This window comes from Oryctolagus cuniculus, chromosome 15, assembly GCF_051225735.1.
Source record: "Oryctolagus cuniculus isolate XC-2025 breed Fujian yellow rabbit chromosome 15, ASM5122573v1, whole genome shotgun sequence".
In the NCBI taxonomy this organism is placed as follows: Eukaryota; Metazoa; Chordata; class Mammalia; order Lagomorpha; family Leporidae; genus Oryctolagus; species Oryctolagus cuniculus.
This window is the reverse complement of record NC_142881.1, coordinates 19,315,958-19,339,000: the sequence shown is the minus strand read 5'-3', so window position 1 is coordinate 19,339,000 and position 23,043 is coordinate 19,315,958. Positions and strand designations below refer to the sequence as shown.

The window sequence follows — 23,043 nt, the reverse complement described above, 5'->3', positions numbered from 1 at the left end:
GAGAGGCGGGAGCAGGATCCAGTGTTGGAGACCTGGACGCCATGTAGTGATGCTGGAGCAAACGACATGAGTGTGGCCAAGTGGGAGTGATGGGACCGAGGCAGGCTGAGGCTGTGTTGCCTGTCTGATGGGGGTGGCTGGCCACTGCTCAGCTCTGTTCCATAGCTGCCAATCAGGATTATGTGTCCTGTGCCAAAAGATCCCTATTTTCTTAGAGCAAGACGGGGCCCGAACATTGTGGTCTGAGGGCTGCCATGGGAAGCTGGGGACAAGGGTGTGTTTATCTGTTCCTCTGAAGGTGCTGCTCTCACCGGGAAGTGATCCCAGGGCTCCCCAGTTTCCTTTCCTGCAGGAAGGAAGAGCAGGGCTCTGCCTGCTTTGGGGGGAGGGGAGCTTTTGGCGCAGCCTCTCCTAGCTTGATCTGGAGGGAGTCTCTTTACAGTGCGGGCTAGGAGTGTGGCTGCACGAGCTGCTTGCAAAGGGTGAGGGTAGGACAGGCCCTGAGTGTCCAGGCAGGTGAAGGAGTGGCTTCCGCAGCCTCACCAGGTACTCGCAGCTGTTGTCTTGCGCACTTAGCCAGAAGACTTCCGCAAAGCTTTCCGTGGAATCTTCTGCTCCAGACACTGGAAAGAGTGAGGGTTTGTGGACTGGAACCATCTGTCCCCGTCAGTACAACAGGCTAAACCAGTCAGCCCTGAATTCCTGCCCCAACTGGCTCCTGTCCTCATGAGGCTGTGTCTGGTGATGAGACATCAGAACCAGAGTCATTTCCTTTGAACCAACCCCAGCTGAAAACATCGAGAAAATGCAGGGTGCCCCTGAGGAGGCCTGGGAGTAGTTGTGGATTTGGTAGCCAAAGTTTAAGTCACGGGAGAATCTCCCAGAAACTTCTACAGCGGGGTTGGCAAATGTTCTCTGCAAGGGACCAGATGATAAACATGTTAGTCTGTGCAGGGCAAGGCAAAACTGGGGATCTTAGACGGGCGCTTACATGATTGTTTAAAAGATAGCTGTTTAAAATTAGAAAATCCCCCCTTAGCTCCCAGACTGTACACACACTGGGGGAGGGGGCAGTTGTCAGGTTTGTCCCATGGACTACAGCTTGGTGGCCCTGTTTTAAAGGCTGGTGAGGCCCTCATTCTGAAACTCAACACCTGCTCCCAGTTGCTCAATGTCACACACATAGGCACTATCCTGAGAAAGAGAGGAGTGCTCGTTTGAACTGTAGCACTGAGACAGAGACAGCGTTGAGTGACAGCTCCCTTCCTACTCACAGTGGCCTGAATGTGATTTTCTAGAAAATTTATTTATATATTTGGAAGACAGAGACTGACAGACATACCTCTTTCACTCCCCAAATGCCCACAGCAACCAGGGCTAGGCCAAGCCAAAGCTGGGAACCTGGAACTCCATCCAGCTCTCCCACATGGGTGGCAATGTCCCAGCTACTTAAGCAATCATTTGCTGCCACCCCTCCAGGGTGTGCATTAGTAGGTAGCTGCAACAGAAGCAAAGCTAGGACTGCAACCCAGCACTCTGATCTGGAATGCATGTGTCCCCAGCTATGCCCAAGGCTCACCCCTGAGTGGAGGTTTTTTTGTTGTGTTTTGTTTTGTTTTTTAGCAGTCAAGGCAGCTCTGTTGGGAAAATGCTATCTTATGTCCAACCCCAGGGTCTCTGGCTCTAGAGTCATTTCACCCTTGGCTTCTTCTACTCACCCTCACTGCAAAAAAAAGTACCTAGTTTCCCCGCTAATGACATCTGGCCAGCCATCAGAGACAGCTCTCTGCCTCCATTTGCCTGTGTGACTGTGAACAGCTACTTAGCCTCTCTGAGCCACAGTTTGCTCCCTTATAAAACCAAGATGACCAGTGTAGCCGCCTCCGAGGGTTCTGTGAGGGGACAGAAGGTGACGTCCGCAGCCGTGTCTGACAGCGGCGAGCCGCGCTCAGAATCATGCTTCCTTCTGCTGCTCTTGCTCTTCCCCGCCATTGTTCACTGCTGATTTGTTTTTTTCTGATCTTCTTTTGGTAAGGCTGGAAAAGAGGAACAAGACAGCGCAGAAGAAAGCCCTGCATCCGTGGGCGGACAGGAGAAAGAAGCAGAGGCCTCTGACCCAGAAGACACAAGGACAAAGAAGGTAAAGTGTGCCCTGGTTTCTCGCAGCGTTGTCACATCTGCCCTGTGGCTGCTGGCCCTGGGTCTCAGGGGTGTCCCTAGCATGGTTCCAATGAAGGAGCTATTGGAGGAATGGATTTGCCTGGGATCTTCTGACAGCCTTGACTGATCTCCCGACTCCCATGCCTCGTCTCTGCCTCCCTCTCCAGAGTTTGGCTGTGCTCCTGAGAGGCAGCACGCACTCAAAAGAGACTCAGGCTCCAGAGCCAGGCTCCCGAAATAGGCAGGTCCCACTTCTGGTGCTCGAGCTGGGGCCCTGACCTCAGCAGGCCCAGGCCTGGGATTAGCAAGGCATCTACTGTGCTTGTAAAGATGACTTTACTTAATTAAAATGCAAATCCCAGTTGCAGACCTCCTGGGCTGGGGCTGCCAAAGCAACAAGCAATGTCCTTGGCACGTGGCCAGCTCCACGCCTTCCCGATCAGGAGAGGTGGGGGTGGTGGGTGTCGTCCTCACTCTGTCCATGAGTCTGTGGGCTGCTGGGGCACCAAGGGCGCTGTTCCAGGAGGGGCCGAGGGACAGCCTTGGTTATGGGATTGCACCCTGGCTGGGGGGAATCGGGATTTGTGTGTGTGTGTGAGGGAGTTGGTCACAGTTCCAGTGAGTGGCCATCCACGTGCAAGGAAGTAGCTCCAGAAAGTGTTATTTTATTATTATTATGTTTTTACAGTTGCAAACTTCATACACTTCACAGTTACAACTTTAGGAACATGGTGATTCTTCCCACTGTGGCCGCCCTCCCACCCATATTCCCACCCCTGTTCCTCCTCCCTCTTTTACTCCCACTCTTATTTTTTACTGAGATTTATTTTCAGTTGACTTTATACACATATGTTTAAGTTAAGTAAAGAGGTCAACAAATAGTATTGAAAAAAACTCTTCCTCAACAGTCAAGACAAAGGCTGTTCCAGTCATTATTTCTCAAAGTGTCAATTTCACTTCTACAGATTGCCTTTTGGTGCTCTATTAGTTATCACAGGTCAGGGGGAACATATGGTATTTGTCCCTTTGGGACTGGCTTATTTCACCAAGTATGATGTTTTCCAGATTCATCCATTTTGTTGCAAATGACTGTTCTTCATTTTTTTTTTTACCACTGAATAGTATTCCATGGTGTATATATCCCATAATTTCTTTATCCAGTCTTCAGTTGACAGGCATTTGGATTGATTCGTGTCTTAGCTATTAAGAATTGAGCTACAATAAACATGGGGATACAGATAACTCTTTCATATGCTGACTTCATTTCCCTTGGGTAAATTCCCAGCAGTGGGATGGCTGGGTCATATGGTAGGTCTATATTCAGATTTCTGAGGTATCTCCATACTGTCTACACAGAGGCTATACCAGTTTACATTCCCACCAGCAGTGGATTAGGGTGCCTTTTCCCTACATCCTCACCAGCATTTGTTGTTTGTTGATTTCTGTATGAAAGCCATTCTAACTGGGGTGAGGTGAAACCTCATTGTGTTTTTGATTTGCATTTCCCTGATGGCTAGTGATCCTGAGCATTTTTTCATGTGTCTGTTGGCCATTTGGATTTCTTCTTTTGAAAAATGTTAAACTCCTTTGCCCATTTCTTAACTGTGTCATTTGTTTTGTTGTTGCTGAGTTTCTTGATCTCTTTATATAATCTGGTTATTAATCCTTTATCAGTTGCATAGTTTGCAAATAATTTCTCCTATTCTGTCGGTTACCTCTTCACTTTCCTAAGTGCTTCTTTGCAGTATAGAAGCTTCTCAATTTGATGTAATCCCATGTGTGAATTTGGACTTTGATTGCTTATGCTTTTGGGGTCTTTTCCAAGAACTCTTTGCCTGTGCCAATGTCTTAGACAGTTTCCCCAGTGTTCTCTAATGTGTTTAGAGTTCTAACTTAATCGTCTATTAATTCAAAAGCTATTTATTGAGCACCTGTTATGTGCCAGAGGCTGGAATTCTTTGTGTCACTGTAACCACGGTGGCCTAAGCACCAAGGGCTCCCTGCAAATCTGGTGCCGCATTGAGCATCTTTCTGAGGATGAGCCACAGATACGGGGCTAGAGTGTGTCATGGCTCCCAATTTCCCAGTCGTTCCCAGAGGGAAGGAAGAATGCTCGGAAGCTTTCTGGTATGAGGGGTCCTTGCAGACAAGGGTTGTGCCTTCTGATCAATGCCTTCAGCCACCCTCTGACCTCTGCTTTGTATTTTTATCCAGGAGCAAGACTGGGAGAGTGGAAGTGAGACTGAGGGGGAGAGCTGGTATCCCACGAACATGGAGGAGCTGGTCACAGTGGACGAGGTGGGGGAAGAAGAAGATTTTATCATGGAGCCAGACATCCCAGAGCTGGAAGAAATCGTGCCCCAGGACCAGAAAGACAAAATCTGCCCTGAAACATGTCTCTGTGTGGCAACCAGCACCTTGGACCTGGACTTGGCCCAGGATTTCGCGGAGGAAGGAGTGAAGCCCTTGGGGAGTGGGGCTGCGGAAATGAGCCTGAAGCCGCCCAGACAACTGCCTTCTGCTGCGACGAGCTGTCCCAGTGACATGGACGTGGAAACGCCTGGCCTAAATCTGGATGCTGAGCGGAAGCCAGCTGAATGCGAGACCGGCCTCTCACTGGAGGACTCAGATTGCTACGAGAAGGAGGCAAAGGGAACGGAGGGCTCAGATGTTCATCCGGCCCCTCCAGTCCAGCAAATGTCGTCCCCCAAGCCAGCAGAAGAGAGGCCCCGGCAGCCTAGCCCATTTCTCGATGACTGCAAGGCCAGGGGGACCCCCGAAGACGGGGCTTGTGGTGGAGGCAGCCCCCTGGAGGAGAAAGCCAGCCCCTCCACCGAGACCGACCTCCCAAGCCAGGCTTGCCAAGGAGTGTTGACCCAGGGTAACTACCTTCCCTTGTCTCGGTGGGTCGGGCGGGTCAGGCCACTGCTCACCCGAAGGCGGAGGTAAATGTGCAGGCCAGAGGAAGGCTGCGGTGCCCCCCGGGGTTACAGTGGTGTGGGGGAGAGGGGCACAGAGAGTGAGCAAGCACCAGAGGGGAGCCTCGGAGAGCCTGGCTAACCTGCTTGAGCTTCCAGGCCAGTGGAGTGAAGGAAATCGGCTAGGAGGTCACGTGTGTTCTGGGAAGCGCTCTAGGACAGGACAGACTTTTCTGCATTAAGGAACCCAGGTGGACTTGGACAGAGAAAAATGTGCTCAAGTTCACAGCAGAAGGAGCTGGGGTTCCTCGGATCAGCCCCAAGACCCCTTTTACCTGACAGGCAGAGCCCACCCAGGCTGTGGTTCCTGGGGTAGGTGTGTGGGAGGCAAGCAGGGAGGGGTTGGGGAAAGGACAGGGCGTCATCCCCAAGGAGTATGGCTTGCTCCCCTTCTCGCTACCGCAGAGCCATTTCTCTCCAGGGTCTGGCAGTGACACAAGACTTGTCCCAGGATCTCTTCCGCGCGAGGTGATGTTGTGTCTATGCCTGGCTCTGTGACATCATGAAAGAGAGAGTTTAAAATAGGCTCAGCCCGGGTTCTCTGCCAAGTGGAAACCAAGCTCCATCAAGGGCTCTAGGGGAGGGCAGGCGGGAGGGAGTGCAGCCCTGGAGACTGTCACAGTGAGAACGCCCCGAGATTCGCTGCATAGAAAGCCTCCACACAGGGGAGGTCAAGGCAGGATGGGGGGTGGGGGAGCGGAGGTCGGGATTCTGCAGAAAAGCCTTAAAAAGAAACCTTTCAACCCGGAGCCTCATGGACAGCACCAAGTGGTAGGTGACCTGGAGGCTCGGGCTTCCTTCCATGTCAGGCTGACCCGAGCTGTTTTTCATCTGCCTGGATCTGAGTCTCCATGGAAACTCTACCACGAGCTGCCTAGAGAGACGCCGAGGCCCGGCTCTGCCTGGAAGAGGCCAGGATCAGGCAGGAGAGACATTTTCCCCCTCGCTCTGTTGTGAACCCCTTGTGGTTTGCAGCTTGGGTCTCAGCTCGTGCCTGTGAGTGCTCCCTGTGCTCTCTACGGTGACACTAGAGTGGCCGTTCTTGCCAGCCCCAGTAGACATCTGTACAGTTTTTGCCCTTTTTATAATTCCTCTGCCTGCAGAGATGGAATGAGACAGAGCTGGGGGTGGGGCAGAAGAGGGGCATCAGTAGCCCACCCTCTGTGGGCCAAGTGCAAAGACTTGGGCGTGTGGCATTCTGGGAAGGCTCCTGATGATAGCGCTTGGTTCTAATTTGCAGTCATCACTGTAGCCTCATGAGATTAGGCATCTAGAGACAACTCCCAGCCACACCGTTCCCAGGGGGTGCACCTGCAGGGACTCTCTGAGACGTGTGTGCTCCAATAGCCCCTTGCCTTGGCTCCTGTTTTACAGAAAACCCCAGGTACCTGGAAGTGAAATCTCTGGACACGAGGGCCCCGGAATACACTGAAGCGGAGCTGAAGCAGCCCATTTCGTTGCCGTCCTGGGAGCCAGAGGATGTGTTCAGTGAGCTCAGCATTCCTCTAGGTAGGTGATGTAACTGTTCTCCCTAAAGCCCAGCTCCAGGAAATTGCAGTCCACAGCAGCTTCTAAGAGCTTGAGAGGGCGTTGCCCATGTTGTTGTTGTCGTGTTTTTAACATGTGATACAATAACCTAATTTTACAAGGTGCCAGAAGTTTCGCGCAGTTTCAGTCTCCCCTGGTTGACCACATACTCTCTGGGGAGCAGGCCTTGGGCAGCAGCACCCTGGCACTCAGCTAACACAGGCCTGTTTGTCTTGTTGGCTAACGTGGTCTTCTTGACCACGCAGCCTCGTGCAGATAGAGAGGCGGAGGCCCCACGGCCTCCACAGTCAACAGAAATGAGCCTCTCCTGCTGCTGTCTCCCTTCCCCGCTTGCCCAGCCGTTCCCAGACCAATACTACAATTTTTTTCTCTTTGAGGCAATGAATAGACTGTGTTTTAGGCAGGTCCTGGGTGGTTGACAGAGGGAGCATTGAACACAGAGACTGGGGCCCTGTCCTTCCTATTCCATTTATGGGGCACTGTGTGACTGTTTTCTCAGGCAGGTCGGTCCCAGCTTGAGCCTTGATTTCCTCATATGTGCCACGGAATTGGAGCAAACCAGTGGCTTTCAGTGGGGCAGGTATTGGGGGTGGGGTGGGGTTCACTCACTGAATCACTGAGGCCACATTTCCATGGGGGAGAACCAAGCAGAGTCTCTGGGTAGGGGTAAAGGTGCTTCCCTGGGAGAGTCCGGAGTAGCTCCCACTCCAGCCTGCGTCATCTCTGAGTGTGCACCTTGGCTCTGAGAGGTTGGAAGGCGATGAGATAAAGGAGTCACAGCAGCTGCCCAGAGAGCGAGCCTGGGACAGGGCCATGTGGGCAGCTGAGAGGCTGGTGTGTCTGAGAAGCTCTGGGGTGGCTGCTCTTCCAGGCTGGGGCTCCTCGCCGTGGAGGCCCCCCTTCCCATCCAGGTTCCTCTTCCCTCTGTTCTTTTTCTTCTCCTCTTAAAAAAAAAACCCTCTGTTTTCCCCTCATTTTTGTGGGGTCAAGTGTAGAGAAAAACCATTTTTTGTAAAGTGGTCGATGTGCTGCACAGTATCTTCGAAGATAAAAATTTAAAAAGGAGAAATGAAGGGAGGAAGGAGCAAAGAAAAGAAGGGAGAGAAGGAGAGAGGGAAGAGAGGAGGAAGGGAGGGGGGGGGGGAGGGAAGGAGGCCGACAGACCTTAGAATGAACTGCAAGGGCCTGGGTTTTTAACCCTGGGAAGTCTCTAAACAGCTGCATAGGCTGCCTTTTGGGAGAGGAGATGATTCACTCAGGCAGCAAATACAGGGCTAGGCCTGCAGGGGAACCAGTCTCTTGTCATCCAAGAACTTGGAATCAGATGAGTCAGCAAAAATTGGGAGTAAATTCTACCAACATAATTCGTGTCTTCACTAGAAAAAAATATGAGTATTACTAATGAGTTAAAAAATAAGAGGCATATACAGTCAGTAAGAAAGGTGTCGCCCGTTCCCGCAGTCCCTCCAGGATCTTCCCACAAAGGAAGAATCGCTAGAGACGCATCATGTTCTGCAGTTTGCTTTTTTCACGTCACAGTGGATAACAGAGATCTCTTCTTAGAGGATGCCTTATTTTATGCTATTATTCCTTCTTTTTTTTTTTAAGAGTTATTTGTTTGAAAGGCAGAGTGACAGAGAGAGAGGAGAGACAGAGAGATAGAGACCTTGTATCTGCTGGTTCACTCTCCAAATAGCCGCAACAGCTAGAACTGAGCCAGGCCAAAGCCAGGAGCCAGGAGCTTCTTCCAGGTCTCCCACATGGGTAAGCGGCCCAAGCACTTGGACCATCTTCCACTGCTTTCCGCGGCCACTAGCAGGAAGCTGGATTGTAAATAGAGCAGCCGGGACACGAACCATCTCCCATATGGTGTTTTGTTTTGTTTTGTTTTTTTGACAGAGTGGACAGTGAGAGAGAGAGAGAGACAGAGAGAAAGGTCTTCCTTTTGCCATTGGTTCACCCTCCAATGGCTGCCGCGGCCGGCACGTTGTGGCCGGCGCATTATGCTGATCCAAAGCCAGGAGCCAGGTGCTTCTCCTGGTCTCCCATGCGGGTGCACGGCCCAAGGACTTGGGCCACCCTCCACTGCACTCCCGGGCCATAGCAGAGAGCTGGCCTGGAAGAGGGGCAACCGGGACAGAATCTGGCACCCCGACTGGGACTAGAACCCGGGGCATCGGTGCCGCAATGGAGGATTAGCCTATTGAGTCACGGCGCTGGCCAGCAGGCCAGTGTTTTAACCTCCTAAGCCACAGTGCTGGCCCTATTCAGAGAGAGGAGAGAGAAAAGAGAGAGAGAAGAGAGAGAGAAAAGAGAGAGAGAGAGGAGAGATAGAGAGGAGAGAGAGAGAGATCTTCCATCCGCTGATTCACTCCCCACATGGAATGGCCGCAATGACTGGAGTGGATCAGGACAAACACTGGAGTCAAAAACTTCATCTGGGTCTGCAGGGGCCCAGTAGTGTGTGGTTGGGGCCCAGTCGAGCCGTCTTCCGCTGCTTTTCCCAGGCCTTTAGCAGGGAGCTGGTTCAGAAGTAGAGCAGTCGGGACAAGAACCGGTGCCCGTGAGGGAAGTGAGCGCAGCAGTGGCCTTACCTGCTGCGCCACAACGCTGGCCCCACAGACGTTCCTTCTGAAAAGATTCACTGTGCATTCCTGGTCCCTTCTGCTCCTGGAGACCGTGTAGGTTGTTTTCAGTTTTTCCCATTGCGAGAACACTGCAGTAACTATGCTTGTGTTGCCTTCGCTCACTGTGCAGGCCTCCTAGTGCTTCCTGTATCTTGTCTCGCTTGGCCCTCTCAAGACACCTGTAAGACAGGCCATTGTTTCATGCCTCTTTTATAGATCAGAAATCTGAGCAGTAGCATCACACAGCTAACGGCTGGCAGGGGCAGGAGCGAGGACGCAAGCCCCTGAGTCTGATTCTGGAGCTACGTTCCTACTCGCTAAGCTTTGCTGCCTTGCACGTGTGTGCTGTGACATGCTCTCTGCACTTGCCAGTGCTTCTGCAAGACAGCGTCCTGCACCTTAAATTCTCGTGACAGCAGCCAAATTGCACTGCACAAAGGCCATGCTAGTTTCCTCTGTGACCTTGGGAGTGCATTCCCATCTTCCACCTCCTTGCCAGCATCACACGTTATCTGTCTTTTGTCTGTGTGAGCCTGTTAGTAGGAAAATGATGTCTCATTTTGGTTTTCTGGAAACAGCTCTATCAGTGTGATTGACCGTTGTGAAGTGTGCGGTTTGACATACGTGTGTACCCGAGAAACCTTGAGCAAGACCAAGACAGGGAGTGTGTGCTACTCTGTGATCCCTCCCTCCCCTCGCCTCAGGCCCCCGCTCACCACTGACCTGCTTTCCACCACCAAGTATTTGCGTTTTCTAGAGCTGACTGTGGAGGGGGTTCTACAGTGCGTCCTGGTTTTGCCTGGCTTCTTTCGCTCAGCATAATTGGCATTCGTCTGTATGGGTGAGCGTATCAGTAGTCCACGTCTTCCCTCGTTGAGCAGGATTGGGCCATAGATGTGGGTGTACCACGCTCTGTTTATTCATTCACGGGTTGATGGGCATTTAGGTTGTGTTTGGCTTGGAGCATTGCAGATTGTGCATGTTCGTGGTCTTTGCTTGACCTTGAGACTCCACAGAGAAGAGGCACAATCCTATCGTGTGCACTCGACAGGTGGGGGCACTCAAGTCTAGACACTTCCCCAAGATCTCATAGGAAGTCCAGGCCAGAGCTCAGGGTTCTGTTCTCAGACCGCTCTGCTCGCCAGTTCCTCTGGCTCCGGCAGCAGCAAGCGCAGGAGGTGAGGAGCACGGACCGTGGAATCTGATTCCCCGGGTTCGAGCCTCATCTCGGCCACTTGCTGGCTGGGTAACAAAAAGCAATTTATGTAACCTCTGCTTGGACTTCTTCATCTATGAAGCTGGGATTATAACAGAAGCCTTCCCGAGAGTTATTTTGAGGATTAAATGGAAAAATATTTGTTAGGTCTTAGTGCCTTCCAGAAGAGCACTTAATAAGGGTTTTCTGTTGTTACTGTTTGTTTATTTTTTTTTTATTTTTTTTTTTTTGACAGGCAGAGTGGACAGTGAGAGAGAGAGACAGAGAGAGAAAGGTCTTCCTTTGCCGTTGGTTCACCCTCCAATGGCCGCCGCTGCAGCCGGCGCACCGCGCTGATCCTGGCAGGAGCCAGGAGCCAGGTGCTTTTCCTGGTCTCCCATGGGGTGCAGGGCCCAAGCACCTGGGCCATCCTCCACTGCACTCCCTGGCCATAGCAGAGAGCTGGCCTGGAAGAGGGGCAACCGGGACAGAATCCGGCGCCCCAACCGGGACTAGAACCCGGTGTGCCGGCGCCGCAAGGTGGAGGATTAGCCTATTGAGCCACGGCGCCGGCTTACTGTTTGTTTATTGAGAACTACAGGAGTACTTCAAAAAGTTTGTGGAAAGTGGAATTGAAAGTTTATTATCGAACAAAATAGTTTTGAAATCCACGCATATGAAGAATCTTTTGAAAGTTCATGGAAATGCACATTATGCAGAAACTTTGCATGGATTTCATGATATTTTTTTTACACCAAAATATACTTCATTGCATTTTCCATGAACTTTGTGAAGTGCCCTTGTAGTGTGCTTCCTCTTACTGGGGCTGCATAACCTTCCCCTTCCAAGATTGGTCACTTAGGGAAGCTTGGTCCCTGTGGGACAGCAGGGAGGTGACATGAGGAGTGCCCAGGACCGGGTACCCCATGGGGAGAGGCCGATCCTGTTGCTCAGAGGCTGGGTCATGGTGGGGAAGGGCATGGCCCATGTGACTCAGGCCAGCTCTGGGTGGCCCTGGCCGGTGTGGGCCTGCTAAGACCTGCTCCTCTCAGATCCCAGTGTCACTGCCCCTGCCTGCAGTGCACAGAACACCCCCCGCCACTGCCATCCCAGTGCTGGCTTTACTAGGATGACGGAATTAAGTGGCTGCTGCCAGGAGCTATTATTAGAAGCCAAAAGCAGCTTTAATGATGGTACTTTACAACAGAGGCAGAGAGAGCACCGAGCAGCTCCAGAGCTCGTCACGGCCAAGGCAACACATGTGCTGCTGCTGCTTCAGGTCCCCCGCATCCCAGGGTGTCGCTGTGAGTGCTGAGGGGCCCGCAGCAACCCCAGGCTGTCCGGGGATTCTCCCTGCCTAGCTTCTGTTTTCCTGGGGCTGTCTTGTGACTCCCCGTACTGCCCTAACCTGCTGGACAGAGGCCAGGAAAAGTCGTGGCAGGCTGCAGAGCCGGCTTCTGCAGGAGGCCGCTGCTCAGGCTGGCTTCTGGGAGGGTAACATTCTGAACGGATGTTTCCTGAGCACTAGGCAAGATGATAGGTGCTTCCCCCTAACGACATGCGTGGTGTTACTGTTGCAGAGAGGTTTCAGACGTGCCTGGGGTCACACAGCACAAGTAAAACGCCTACATCCGTCTGATTCTAAATTCAGTGTTCTCTCCACTCCACCATGGCCCTGCCCCGTGGCCTCCCTCGTTTTTGCTTTCTTGCTTGTTGGTGGTGTTTTCGCCTGGGTGAAGTGAAATGCTGCCCTGAGCCCCACAGAGGGCAGCGGGGTCTTTGTTTAAAAGGCATGGATGCTGCCAGCTCAATACCAGTGTCAGGCTCAGTGGACCCCCCCACCCCCGAGGCAACTATACCCCTTCCCGGGGGTCCCAGGACAGGCCTTCAGCACCACCACCCCCACCTGATTGGTGGATCCCGTGGGGTCTGAGTTGGGACCGAGGGCCTGGCTGGGCTCAGAGCTCTCAGCTCCCGGTGGAGTGGCCGCAAGAGGAAAAATTCTGCTTTGTTTAACATGGCTGGACCAGCACAAGGCAGGGCCAGGGCCTGGGCATGAGGTGGAGGGGAGCAGGGCCGGGGCCACCTTCCCTACCTTTGCGGTGAGGGTGGGAAGAGCGGTTGGGGAGGGCCCTCTGGCCCCCTCCAGGCAGCGAGGCCTGAGCCCCTCACTTCTGGGGGCTGCTGCTGCCTGCTGAGGGCTCAAGGCTATGTGGCAGTTAGAGCAAGCTAGTTGAGGCCATAGGCCGCAAACCACAAGGCAGCGAGCAGCCAAGGCTGGCAGGGGCAGGCCTCCTGGCCCCTCCCCAGGGCTGCCCTTTCACACACAGTGAAATGGAAAAAGGAGCTCTAATGACAAGGCTAGGCTGCGTCTCTAAGCCAGAGTCTTCCCGGCCCTCGGCTCTGTCCCTGGGTGGGAGGAGGGAGGAGGAGAGAGAAGGCAGAGCAGCCAGGATGTGGTCTTGTGGCTCAGGACCGCCCTCCCGGAGGGCGGGGGGAGGGGGACTTGCCTCTCCCTCACTGCCAGAGGTTGCCATGTGTCCCCTGCATGGGCGGATCTCAGTGTGGCCTGATCTCTGACGTTGCCACCCCCAGCAGAGCAGAGGGAGCAGCCAAGCCTGGCTACAGGTGCTACTCACACACAGGCAGTGGCCCCAGTGTGGTCCAAGCCCAGCCCTCTTGTTTCGCTCTGCAGTGGCTGCTGCTTTTCGCAGTCCTGCCGGCTCACCCCTTGCTGGAGCCGCACTACAGATGCCCTTGAGCAGGGTCCATGCTCTTCCAGGCAGGGAAACTGAACCCCAGGAGTGATTCACTGACTTGCCCCAAGATGCCTAGGTCCTCAGTGTCTGGGCGGGACCCTCTCAGACCTGGGCCTTCTCCACCCTGCTGACCACATCTCCAAGAGGAGACCACGTTGGCAGGTGTTGTGGTACAGGTTAAGCTGCCATCAGCAATGCTGGCATCCCATATGAGTGCAGGTGGGAGTCCCGGCTGCTCTGCTTCCGATTCAGCTCCCGCTAATGAACCTGAGAAAACAAAAGATGACTGAATACCTGGGCCCCGTCCAGCTACATGAGAGACCCAGATGGAGTTCCAGGCTCCTAGTTTCAACCTGACTCAGCCCTGGCTGTTGAAGCCACTTGGGGAGTGAACCAGCAGATGGAAGATCTCTCACTTGCGCGCTCTCTCTCTCTCTCTCTCTCTCTCATTCTCTCTCTCTGACTTGCCCTCTGTAAGTCCACCTTTCAAATAAATCAATCAATAAATCATTTTTGAGAAAAGGTTGGGGGTGGGGTGGAGAGGGGAGACTGCGTGACTGGCAGAACACCTCTTTGCAGAAACCCGGGCAGTCACCCTTCAAAGATGAGCCCTCTGCTGTGACAGTCACTTCTCGATGCCTGGGGCCCATTGTCTCCCTCCCTTGAAATCAAAAGGCCTCCTGGAATTCTGGAAGTTACAGTTAGTGAGCCACACATTCACTGTGACATTGACGGCTGGGACGTAAAGGCTGGAGGCAGGTAGAGAAATGTGCGCATTAGGAGAAAGGGAGGCACAGAGCTGCTTTAGGAGCTGGTTAAGACTGCCCGCAAAGGGCCCTGCCAGAGAGAAGCCATGCGGAAAGAAATCCTGGGGTTGCCTGGCTCTGGGTGGCTTTTTAGCCTCCCTTTGTGTGCAAGGTTTTCTTCAATGAACGTCATTCCTAAATTAACAGCAACCGCGACAGCAGAGAGGAGCATGGGCTAGAGATGTGAAATGCAAAACCCCCTTCCTCCTGCTCTGCCTGCGAGGAGAAGATGGGGACAACCGTCCCCAAAGCTAGTGGCCGAGCCTTTAGTTGCTAGCACTCAGCACCCCACACGGCGGCATCGCTCATACTCACAGCCACCAGTGAGCGAAGCCGCTTGGCAAACGAAACCGAGGCTTGGAGGAGCAAGAGAACCAGCCAAAGTCAACCATGAGGGAGAGTGGAACTTGTCACCCCCGTGTCCGCTTGGTGGCGGGAAGGGCTGGGGGCCGGGGGCGCCCTCCTAACGCCTGTGCATCCCCTCTCCTACAGGGGTGGAGTTCGTGGTTCCCAGGACCGGGTTCTATTGCAAGCTGTGTGGGCTGTTCTATACCAGCGAGGAGATGGCCAAGGTGACCCACTGCCGCAGTGCTGTCCACTATAGGAATTTGCAGGTAACCCTTGGCCTTCCTTGCTCAGCACCCTGTGGGGCCAGGCCAGGCATCCAGGGTCCTCAGCTGGCTTGTCTCTGACTCCAGCCCCAAGTTCAAGGCCTACTCTGGGAGCAGGCAGCCAACCCTACCCCATGCACACAGGGCTGCCCTCTGCTACTGTGAGTTTCTGTGCCCTCCCACCATGCAGAACTCCCCCTCTACCCACAGAACTGACCCCACCAGTCTGCGCCTTGTGGGGGCTGTCTCCCAAGTGCTTCCAGGGCGTCTATCTTCACTTTCATACTTGACACATTCTGTTTAGGTGGCTTTTTAAAATGCCTGCCTCCCCAGCCACTGTGAGTAGCCTGAGTTAGGCTGCTGTTCACCTGACCCCTCGTGGGGCTGACCCCTTCCCACCAGACCTAGGTGCTCCAGGTATTGGTATTCCTGCTTCTGTTCCTTGGTACAGGGTCCACTGTCATGTTCTGTTTAAATGTGCATGCAGACAGCAGATGTCTGTCACAGACTGTGTACCAGACACTGCTCCAGGAGCTGGGGAGACAGCCACAAAAGCAGACAAAACCCCTGACCTCATGGAGCTCCCATTCTAGTGCAGGAGTCAAGCAATAAATCACAAAAGCGATATAGTAAATTAAAAAGTCACATATATGGGGCGGACATTTGGCCCAGCGGTTGAGATGCCCACATCCCGTATCGGGGTGCCTGGTTCAAGTCCCCACTCCACTTCTGATCCAGCTTCCTGCTAATGCACACCCTGGGTGTGATGGCTTAAGTACTTGAGTCTCTGCCACCCTTGTGGGAGACTTGACTGAGTTCCTGGCCACTGGGACAGCCTGGCCTTGTCCTGCACTGACTGTTGCAGGCATTTGGGAGATGAATCGGCACATGGGAGATCTCTGCCGCTCTGTGTGTGTGTCATTCCGCCTTCAGATAAATAAAAATAGCTTTTTTAAAAAAAAGTAGCATGTAAAAGATATCCTATATACTACATTATAGCCAGTCTACAGTGCCATTTTTGGTGACCAACAAGAAAAAAAATGTTGTCAATTAAATGGTGAGAATCCACCAACTGTGAAATCTATCTCTATTGCAAAGATGTTAACATGTGGAAAAAGGTGTCTTAAAATCAATGAAATAGGGCATAATGTTCTACAATGTCTACCCAACTAACATAGAGTATGTTAGAGTGTGGTTTCATAATGAACTTCTGGTATAAGCTACATTTTGGCAGCTTACCAGAAGGCATGGCGTCTCAAATGTCCGGAATGAGTATCTTGAGACGCCGCCTGCATTTACTACGAGTGATCAGATACGATTGACCCTCAAGGCCTCAAGTCACGCAGTCCTTGTGCTGTCAGCACCCTAATTGCAGCCATGCATTCGGGGTACAGTTCAATTGGTAAACAGGGCCTGACCTAGCAGGTTGTAAACCAGACTCACCTGGGCACTGTTTTGAAGTGCACGTCCCAGGTCAGATATTCAACAGAACTGGAAGTGGGGAGGCAGGGACATGCAATTCGAGAAAGTTCTCCAGATGACTCGAATGCCCTCCCCCCAGTTAAGAAGCTCTGGTCGGGGCTCTCTGGTCTTATAACCCAGGGAACTGAGGCTCAGAGCGAGGCGGCAAGATTCAGCCATTGCAGAGTGAGCCGCTGGGCCCAGCGCTAGATCACTTGATTCTTAATCACTTTCCTCTTTTTACTCTACTAAGCTGGCCCTGGAAACTGAGACCCACGATGTCCTGGCCCGGGTCACCGTTTGTAAGAGGCTGGCGTGGGCCATGCCCAGACTCAGGTCATTTAAGCCTCTTGATTTCCCTCTGGAGAGCAGCTGCCCTGTGCCTGAGGCCACCACCGGGCCCAGAGCAGGGAGTTCAGACTGGGCTCCCCAGAGCCGGCTGAGGACAGTCAGCTGGCCCGAGGACGCTCCCACCCCGGTCCCCCGCGATGGGAGCTTTGGAGTGGCCGGGCTGGGAGCGGCTGTGGAGGTCACCTGGTCCTGCTGCCCCCCCTAACCTTGTTCCCCCTGCCAACTGGCTCCTCTTCAAAACATGGCTTCCTGGATTCGACCCTGCCCCTTCACTCGCTTCCTCATCCTCTCTGGGCCCGGCCTGAGAGTCTGCATTTTAAGCAGTCTGTCCAGTGCCTTCTGACGTGTCGCTGTAGGAACCTTCTCTCTCAGGCAGACTGTGACGCCCTCAGGGAGACGAGACCACACAGCTCAGGGTCACCCAGGGAGTTAGCAAGTGTTCAGACTCGCCAGGGCTTCTACTTCCAAATCCTGTTTTCTCCAGGGCAGTGGCCTTCCCGTGCTTTGAGCCTCTGGGTCAGACCCCTTGACCAACTGCCGTTCCCCATCCCCCCACCGCAGGCCAGAGCCCCTCCTCGGATTCTCTAGGCATGTGTAGATGCTGGCTAATGCCCCCCCCCCCCCCCCGCCATGCTGCCCAAACTGTGCACCTGCTGGGGAGCCAGTGCCTCTGCCACAGGCTTCCTAGATAGGGTTTCTGGTAGCCTTGACAGCATGTCTCAGTCCTCACAGCTTCACCCACCTCACCCCCGGATACACGTGTGGAAAGGGAAAAATTCAGACCCAAGCAAGTGGGTGCTGGCTGACACCCAAGCCAGACACATGTAAACTTAGCAGCCACCAGGATTCCTTGAGGAGGGGTCGGGATGGCTCTTGGAGGCAGGGAGCAGGTGGGAGGAGCCTCCATTCTCTGACCTTCCCCTGCTGTGCCCACTGCAGGTCAAGGCTCTGGGAGAACCACCCGGAGTGACCTGGGACCGCAGGTGGACGCAGCGCTAGATGGGCAGAGCAGACCCTTGCCCTGAGAAAGAGCAGGCCTGCACACACGGTGCACTGCCTCCCTCAGTGCGCCTTTTCCCACCACTCAGATGAACCCAGGCTCCGCATCAGCAGCCTTGACCATGGACGTCTGCAGGTGCCCGCTCCCCATCAAGCTGCACCCGGCCCTGAAAGCCAGCCAGTCTCTTCTGTGGAACAAGAGGGCAGCCCCGGGCTTTCCACATACATCCTCTCATGTGACCCTGGTTGTCGCCCCGGGAGGGGGGAGGTGGGAGACACTGTCATCCCATTTCACGGATTAGGACTGTGAGGCTGTGAGGAGACCCACATGCCTGAGTGTTTACCCTGTGCCAGGCACCGAGCCAGATGCTTTGTGCAGCTTCTCTCCAGCTTCACAACTCCCCCCCCCCCCAAATGTGGGAGTCACTGCTGCTACCCTCACCCCACCGACGTCCGAGTTAGTGGGTGACGTGCCGGCCGAGCTGGGATTTGAACCCTGGTCATTTGAGAGCAGAGCTCACACACTGTGCCGGACGGAATGCTTCTGACTCCTGATCTAGTGCTCTGTGCACCTGCTGCCCCTGATCCCGTCTCACCATGTCCACTGCGGACGCTGCACGGCCTCCTGACCTGGCTCACCTAGTTGGGCCGGGGGCCAGTCGTAGCAGCGAGTGTTCAGGGACTGTGTGGAAGCAGCCCCAGCTACAGCGCTGACATGTGCATGCTGGAATCCGTGGAAGGAGCTCCAGGACCCTCCCCACCGGCTGCCCTGGCAGGAAACGGGTTACCAAGAGTCTCTGTGCTGCCGCTGCCCAATAGCTGTGGGCCAGGGCTCATCTTCTCCCGCCCTCCCACGTGGACCCGCTGCCTGCTCTCTCTGGAAAGCAGGTAGAGTTGCCATGAGGATTAAGTGAGTTTGTAGAAGCCAAGCAGTTAGAACAGTGCCTGGCTGTGGAAGTGTTTGCTATTGTTAGTATCTGGACTTTGTGTTTTTCCTACGACAGGCACGTACGAGTTGTCAACTAACCTAGGAGGGCCTTAGCATGGGTCCCGCAGCCCCAGAAGGATGCCAGGGAAGGGTGGCCCACCCATGGGACACAGGTGACAGGAGAGGGGGCCTGTCACCCCGCTTGCTCTCCACCTGCTGCCACTCACGCCTCCCTGCCTCCTTGTCCCTGTCTTTGCACCGCAGAAGTACTTGTCCCAGCTGGCCGAGGAGGGCCTGAAGGAGCCCGAGGGGGCAGGCAGCCCCAGGCCCGAGGACAGCGGAATCGTGCCGCACTTTGACAGGAAAAAGCCCTGATGTTTCTGCCGCCGCCGCTGCCGCCGCTGCCACTGCTGCTGCTGCTGCTGGGGGGTAAGAAGGACCTGCTACGGGCCTCGCCCTGCGCCAGACAGGCCTGATCCCGATCGGAAGGAGAGCCTGGCAGAGATGTGTAGAGCGTCTGAAGTGCCTCCAGGAACCGTGTCACCCGGCTCCTGGCCTGGCCGCAGCGGTCACCACCCCGCTCCTGGGGGACCTGGCCTCTTTCCAACAGCCTTTCAGTTCACTGCTCGCCCCCCCCCAACCCCTGCATCTCCCGCCCTCACCCCCTCCCTGGGCCAAGGAGTGTTTCTTTTTCACAAAAGCCAGCTTCTCAGGGATCTTCACAGTGCCCGAATTCTTGCTGGGATAGAACAGGCCAGGCCAGGCTGCCATGCACGGCCAAGTTTAGCAGCAACGCCTGTGTCAAGAGAAGCACTTCAGGGCCTCAGTGCGCCTTCTCCGCCTGGCGTCTGCGTGTCTGCGCGGGGCAGCTGAGGGGGCCCCTGCGGTCCCAAGACGGGCACAGAAGATAATCAGAGGGCAGAGGCCGGGGCTGGCTTCCTGAACCCCTTCCCCCAGCTGCACCACCTTTTGGAAGAACTCCAGTTTTTGCTAACTCTCCTAGAAGTCTGCCAGAGTCATGCCTTAAACGGAAATTAAGTGCATTTTTATGGAGAAAGAAAAGAACCCTACATTTTGGAAGCCCAGATCAATTTCATCCAAATTTCCCTCCATCAGCAGATGTCAGGGTTTGCCCTCTCCTGAGCGATGAATTGGATATGGAGCCGCTTCACTTAAAAATGAAATCAAAAATGCCTTCTCCCTGCAGCCGAGACGGCTGCTGCCGAGGCTTAGGTCTGCAAGGGTGGCATCAGCTCCAGTGATAGTGGCGAGGAGGTGGCCCTGGCCTTGGTTTCCCCTTGGTGCCTGCACCCCAGGTGCACTGACCTCCCCCGAGTGGCCCCCGAGCGCAGGAGAAGTGAAGGAAGAGAGGGCTGTAGGTGTTTGTAGGTGGGTCCCTTCCAGCCTGGGCAGGGGGCGAGGGCTCCCGGCGCTGACCGCACGGGCCGGCTTGGATGGCAGAATGCTGCAGAGGACAGAGCCCTCATCCCCACACCGCCCCGTGCTGTGCCCCGGCCGGGGGAGCGGGGTCTCGAGGTGGTTGTTCCTTCGGCAGGGGCTGGAACAGAGGTGTCGGGGCGCAGGAGGCACTATGTAGCTATCGGGTGGACCCTGGAAGTCAGCCGGGAGCCTCGTGCTGTTTCCTGGGCCGAGACACTCCTCTGCAGGTGCCTTCTGGGGCTCAGCCTGTGAAAAGTAAAATAAGGGGGAGGGGTCTCCCTCCCAGGGGTCCCCCCCAGGAGATTGCTGTTTGCGTTCCTGACTGTGGCCAGGAACGCTGGGAAGGGGTTGTGCGGGGTTCTTGTTTCTGCAGTTTTCTTTTAATGGTAGCTCAGAGCACCCTGCACCTTCTGTCCTCTGCACCAGTGGAAGAGGGGGTGGCGAGATGCTCAAGTTCACGCTGACGGGTTGGGGGGAAACCGAGGCACGGGAAGGAAACCAGGGTGGAACCGACAGTGATCACTGTCAGCTGAGCGTGAGGCTTCTGGCGGTCGCCGCTGAGGAGAGAGCGGTTGGGAGCCTGGGAGAGGAGAGCTATGCACGTACCAGGCAGGGCTGCTGGGACAGGTGTGCTGAAGAGAGGCTGAAGAGGAAGGAACCCCGCCCCCCCCACTCTCCCCCAGAGAAGGCTGGGCTCTCCGGCCCAGACCCTCCCCGGGCTGACTCTGCTGGTTTTAACGCCGCACTCTGACTACAGCTACGCTGCTTCCATTTCCCAGAAAGCTGCGCCCTGTGCGTCTCATCCCTCCGGGGGCGAGGCTGGGGCAGCCCTGTGGCCTCCCTGCTGAACTTTGCTGGGAAAAACCTTCAGCCTCCATGAGAGGCGCTGAAGGCACCATCCCTGCAAAGTGGGCGCAGCCCCTCCTCCGCGGCGTTCCCATGGAAACCCAGATGGCCAGGTCCCCCAGCGATGTCCTGGCTCCCTTGCTGAAACACTGACCGTCTTCCTGGAGGAAGCCGGAGGAGCCCCTGGAAGGGAGAGCGGAGAGGTTCTCTGTGCATTCGTTGAGAACCCTCAGTTTAAAACCCTGTAAGATTCTCTACTTGGGTGTACATAGGTAACTTATTTTATTTATTTTTGTACAATTCCATCAGCATGGCCCTTCACCGACCCTATCATTCGCACTTCTGATTCCTATGGATGTCACACGGTGCAGCAGTAAAAGCCACTGGGAAAGGCTGATTTCGTGGAGCTTTTCCTCAGTGTTTGTCACCCACTTCAGTGTCTCACCAGAAAACTGCTCAAGGGCGGTTGCTCCCTTGAGTGGCAGATTCACTTCTGCTCTGGGTTATTCTAACAAAAGGCCTGTGCAATTTTCTTTTTGTTGTGACCACCTGCAAAAAAGTAGATCCAGACAATATTCCCAAAGAATTTGGCGACCTTGGCGTTGGCGTGAGCAGCAGCCGTTAGTGTCAGTTTCCCATTTTCAGACAGTCCGAGGCCGTGATCAGTTAGATTGTACTTGAACTGGACCAGAGTTTGTTTTGTGACTTCATGGAAAACAAACAGAAAAACAAACCCACTAGTTAATTTAAGTTTGAACTTGTAAAGTGTTGGAATTTGTTGAGTGTCTCATAAATTGTCACCACTTTTCCTTATCTGTATAACTGACCGCGAAGTGTTTTTACAAAAGGAAAAACCTGATTTTTAATAAAGAGAATTTGAAAGCTTGTGAGTAAGTGGCCGTGGCTCACACGTTTGGCTGGCGCCTGGGGGGAGTGGGACTCACTGAGCACACAGCTGGGCTTTGGTGCTTCTGAACCACAATGTTTTACGTCCACCTGGTTAGAGCAGCACAGGGCTCGGGTTCTCGGGGCTTGGTCCCCAGCGCCGGAACCTAACAAAGCTGGGAGCTCCCGGCTGGGAGGCTCAAGCAGAAAGCCCTCTGGGCCACGTTTAAATCCCTAGCCTTGCTACGGTTGTTGCCTGGTCTCCAGTGCTGCACTGGGGTCAGGCTGTTCCCGGCTACTCCATCCCCCGGGAAGATGAAGCTGTGGTGGTTAGCCCGGTAGCAGAGATCGGAGGCCTGGCCCTGCCTCTCTCAGCCGCATGACTCCAAGGCCGGCTTCCTTGTTATAAAAGAGGTTAATGATCATAATCGCCTCCCGGGCTTGTTTCCGGGTGAAGATAATTGCTGGTGAAAGCACTTGGTAAGCTGCATAGCGCTGCACCGTGTGTGTGTTTGTGATCTGTGTGTTGGACGGCAACCTCCATATTTCCAGGGTCAAGTTCTTTTTTAACCGTTTCTTCTGGTAAAACAGTGCAGTCTCCTGGTGTAGCTGGCCAGTTCTTTGAGTGGCCTGCAAGCTCCTCTGGCTCCTTCCCTCTTGTTGACGGTGCTCCTGAGTCAACCGGGAGGGGCTGGGCAGCTGGACCCAGGGGCGGAGAGAGTGGGGCCGCCCACCCGCGATGACGGGGAGCGCTTGTGGATCTGAGTGAAGTTCCTGCTCAGCCTGTTGGCTGCTCTCCGGCCCACCTCTACCCGCTGTGGCCACACTTGGGCCAAGCTCACGCCTCCAGTTCCCAGCCTCCTCTGTGGTGCTATCGGGGACACGTTGGCCAAAGGGCCTGGAGCTCATCCTGCTGCCCTAAGTTCAGGATCCAGGATGTCTGGGGGGTGTCCCTGGGGCCTGGGGGAATTCCTTCATGTCACTCTATGTGGCACAACTCTGGGAAGCCTCAGCTGATGGTGACCTGTACCAGGGCCCTCCTGCAAGTTGTGCAGGTACCCCCCCTCCCCCAGGCCTGGCTGTTGTCCCTGTGGATCCTCCAGGCTGGTTCTGAGCCAGCCCACTGGGCGGGAGCCCCTGCGCCCTTCCTGCCCACCTTTCCAGGAATAGACTCCAGGCTGCCCCTGCCTGACTGGCACAGCCTGCGCACTGGGCTGTGCGCCCCTCACAGCGCCGCACATGTCAGGCCTCTTAGGTTCCAGTGCTGGCTCCGTCCAGCCCAGCCCCTCTGTGCTCCTGTGACATCAGTCACAAGCACGGATCCTCTCCCTCGGCAGTGACAGACACCTGCCCCTGGGAGCAGCCTGTTCTCTTTGGCTGTCACAATGGCCCCGCACCAGCTCCTGGCCCAAGTGCAATTCCAAGCAGCTCACAGCAGGATGGCCACAG

At 54.7% G+C, this 23,043-nt stretch overlaps 1 protein-coding gene across 10 annotated transcripts in view; it reads left to right on the top strand.

Annotated features, from left to right (window-relative positions):
• The window catches only part of RBM20 (RNA binding motif protein 20), a 218,731-nt gene extending 197,128 nt beyond the window's left edge, over nucleotides 1–21,603 (top strand). For all 10 annotated transcript variants that reach the window (XR_016221567.1, XM_089314042.1, XM_051823573.3 and 7 more), the window contains 5 exons: nucleotides 2,036–2,140; nucleotides 4,375–5,041; nucleotides 6,513–6,647; nucleotides 14,566–14,687; nucleotides 18,688–21,603. Coding sequence is in view for 9 of the 10 variants with exons in the window: in XM_089314042.1 (XP_089170168.1) it covers nucleotides 2,036–2,140; nucleotides 4,375–5,041; nucleotides 6,513–6,647; nucleotides 14,566–14,687; nucleotides 18,688–18,798 (1,140 nt within the window). In the remaining variant the exon portion in view is untranslated. The remainder of the gene's footprint in view (nucleotides 1–2,035; nucleotides 2,141–4,374; nucleotides 5,042–6,512; nucleotides 6,648–14,565; nucleotides 14,688–18,687) is intronic.
• The last annotated feature ends 1,440 nt before the right edge of the window (nucleotides 21,604–23,043 follow it).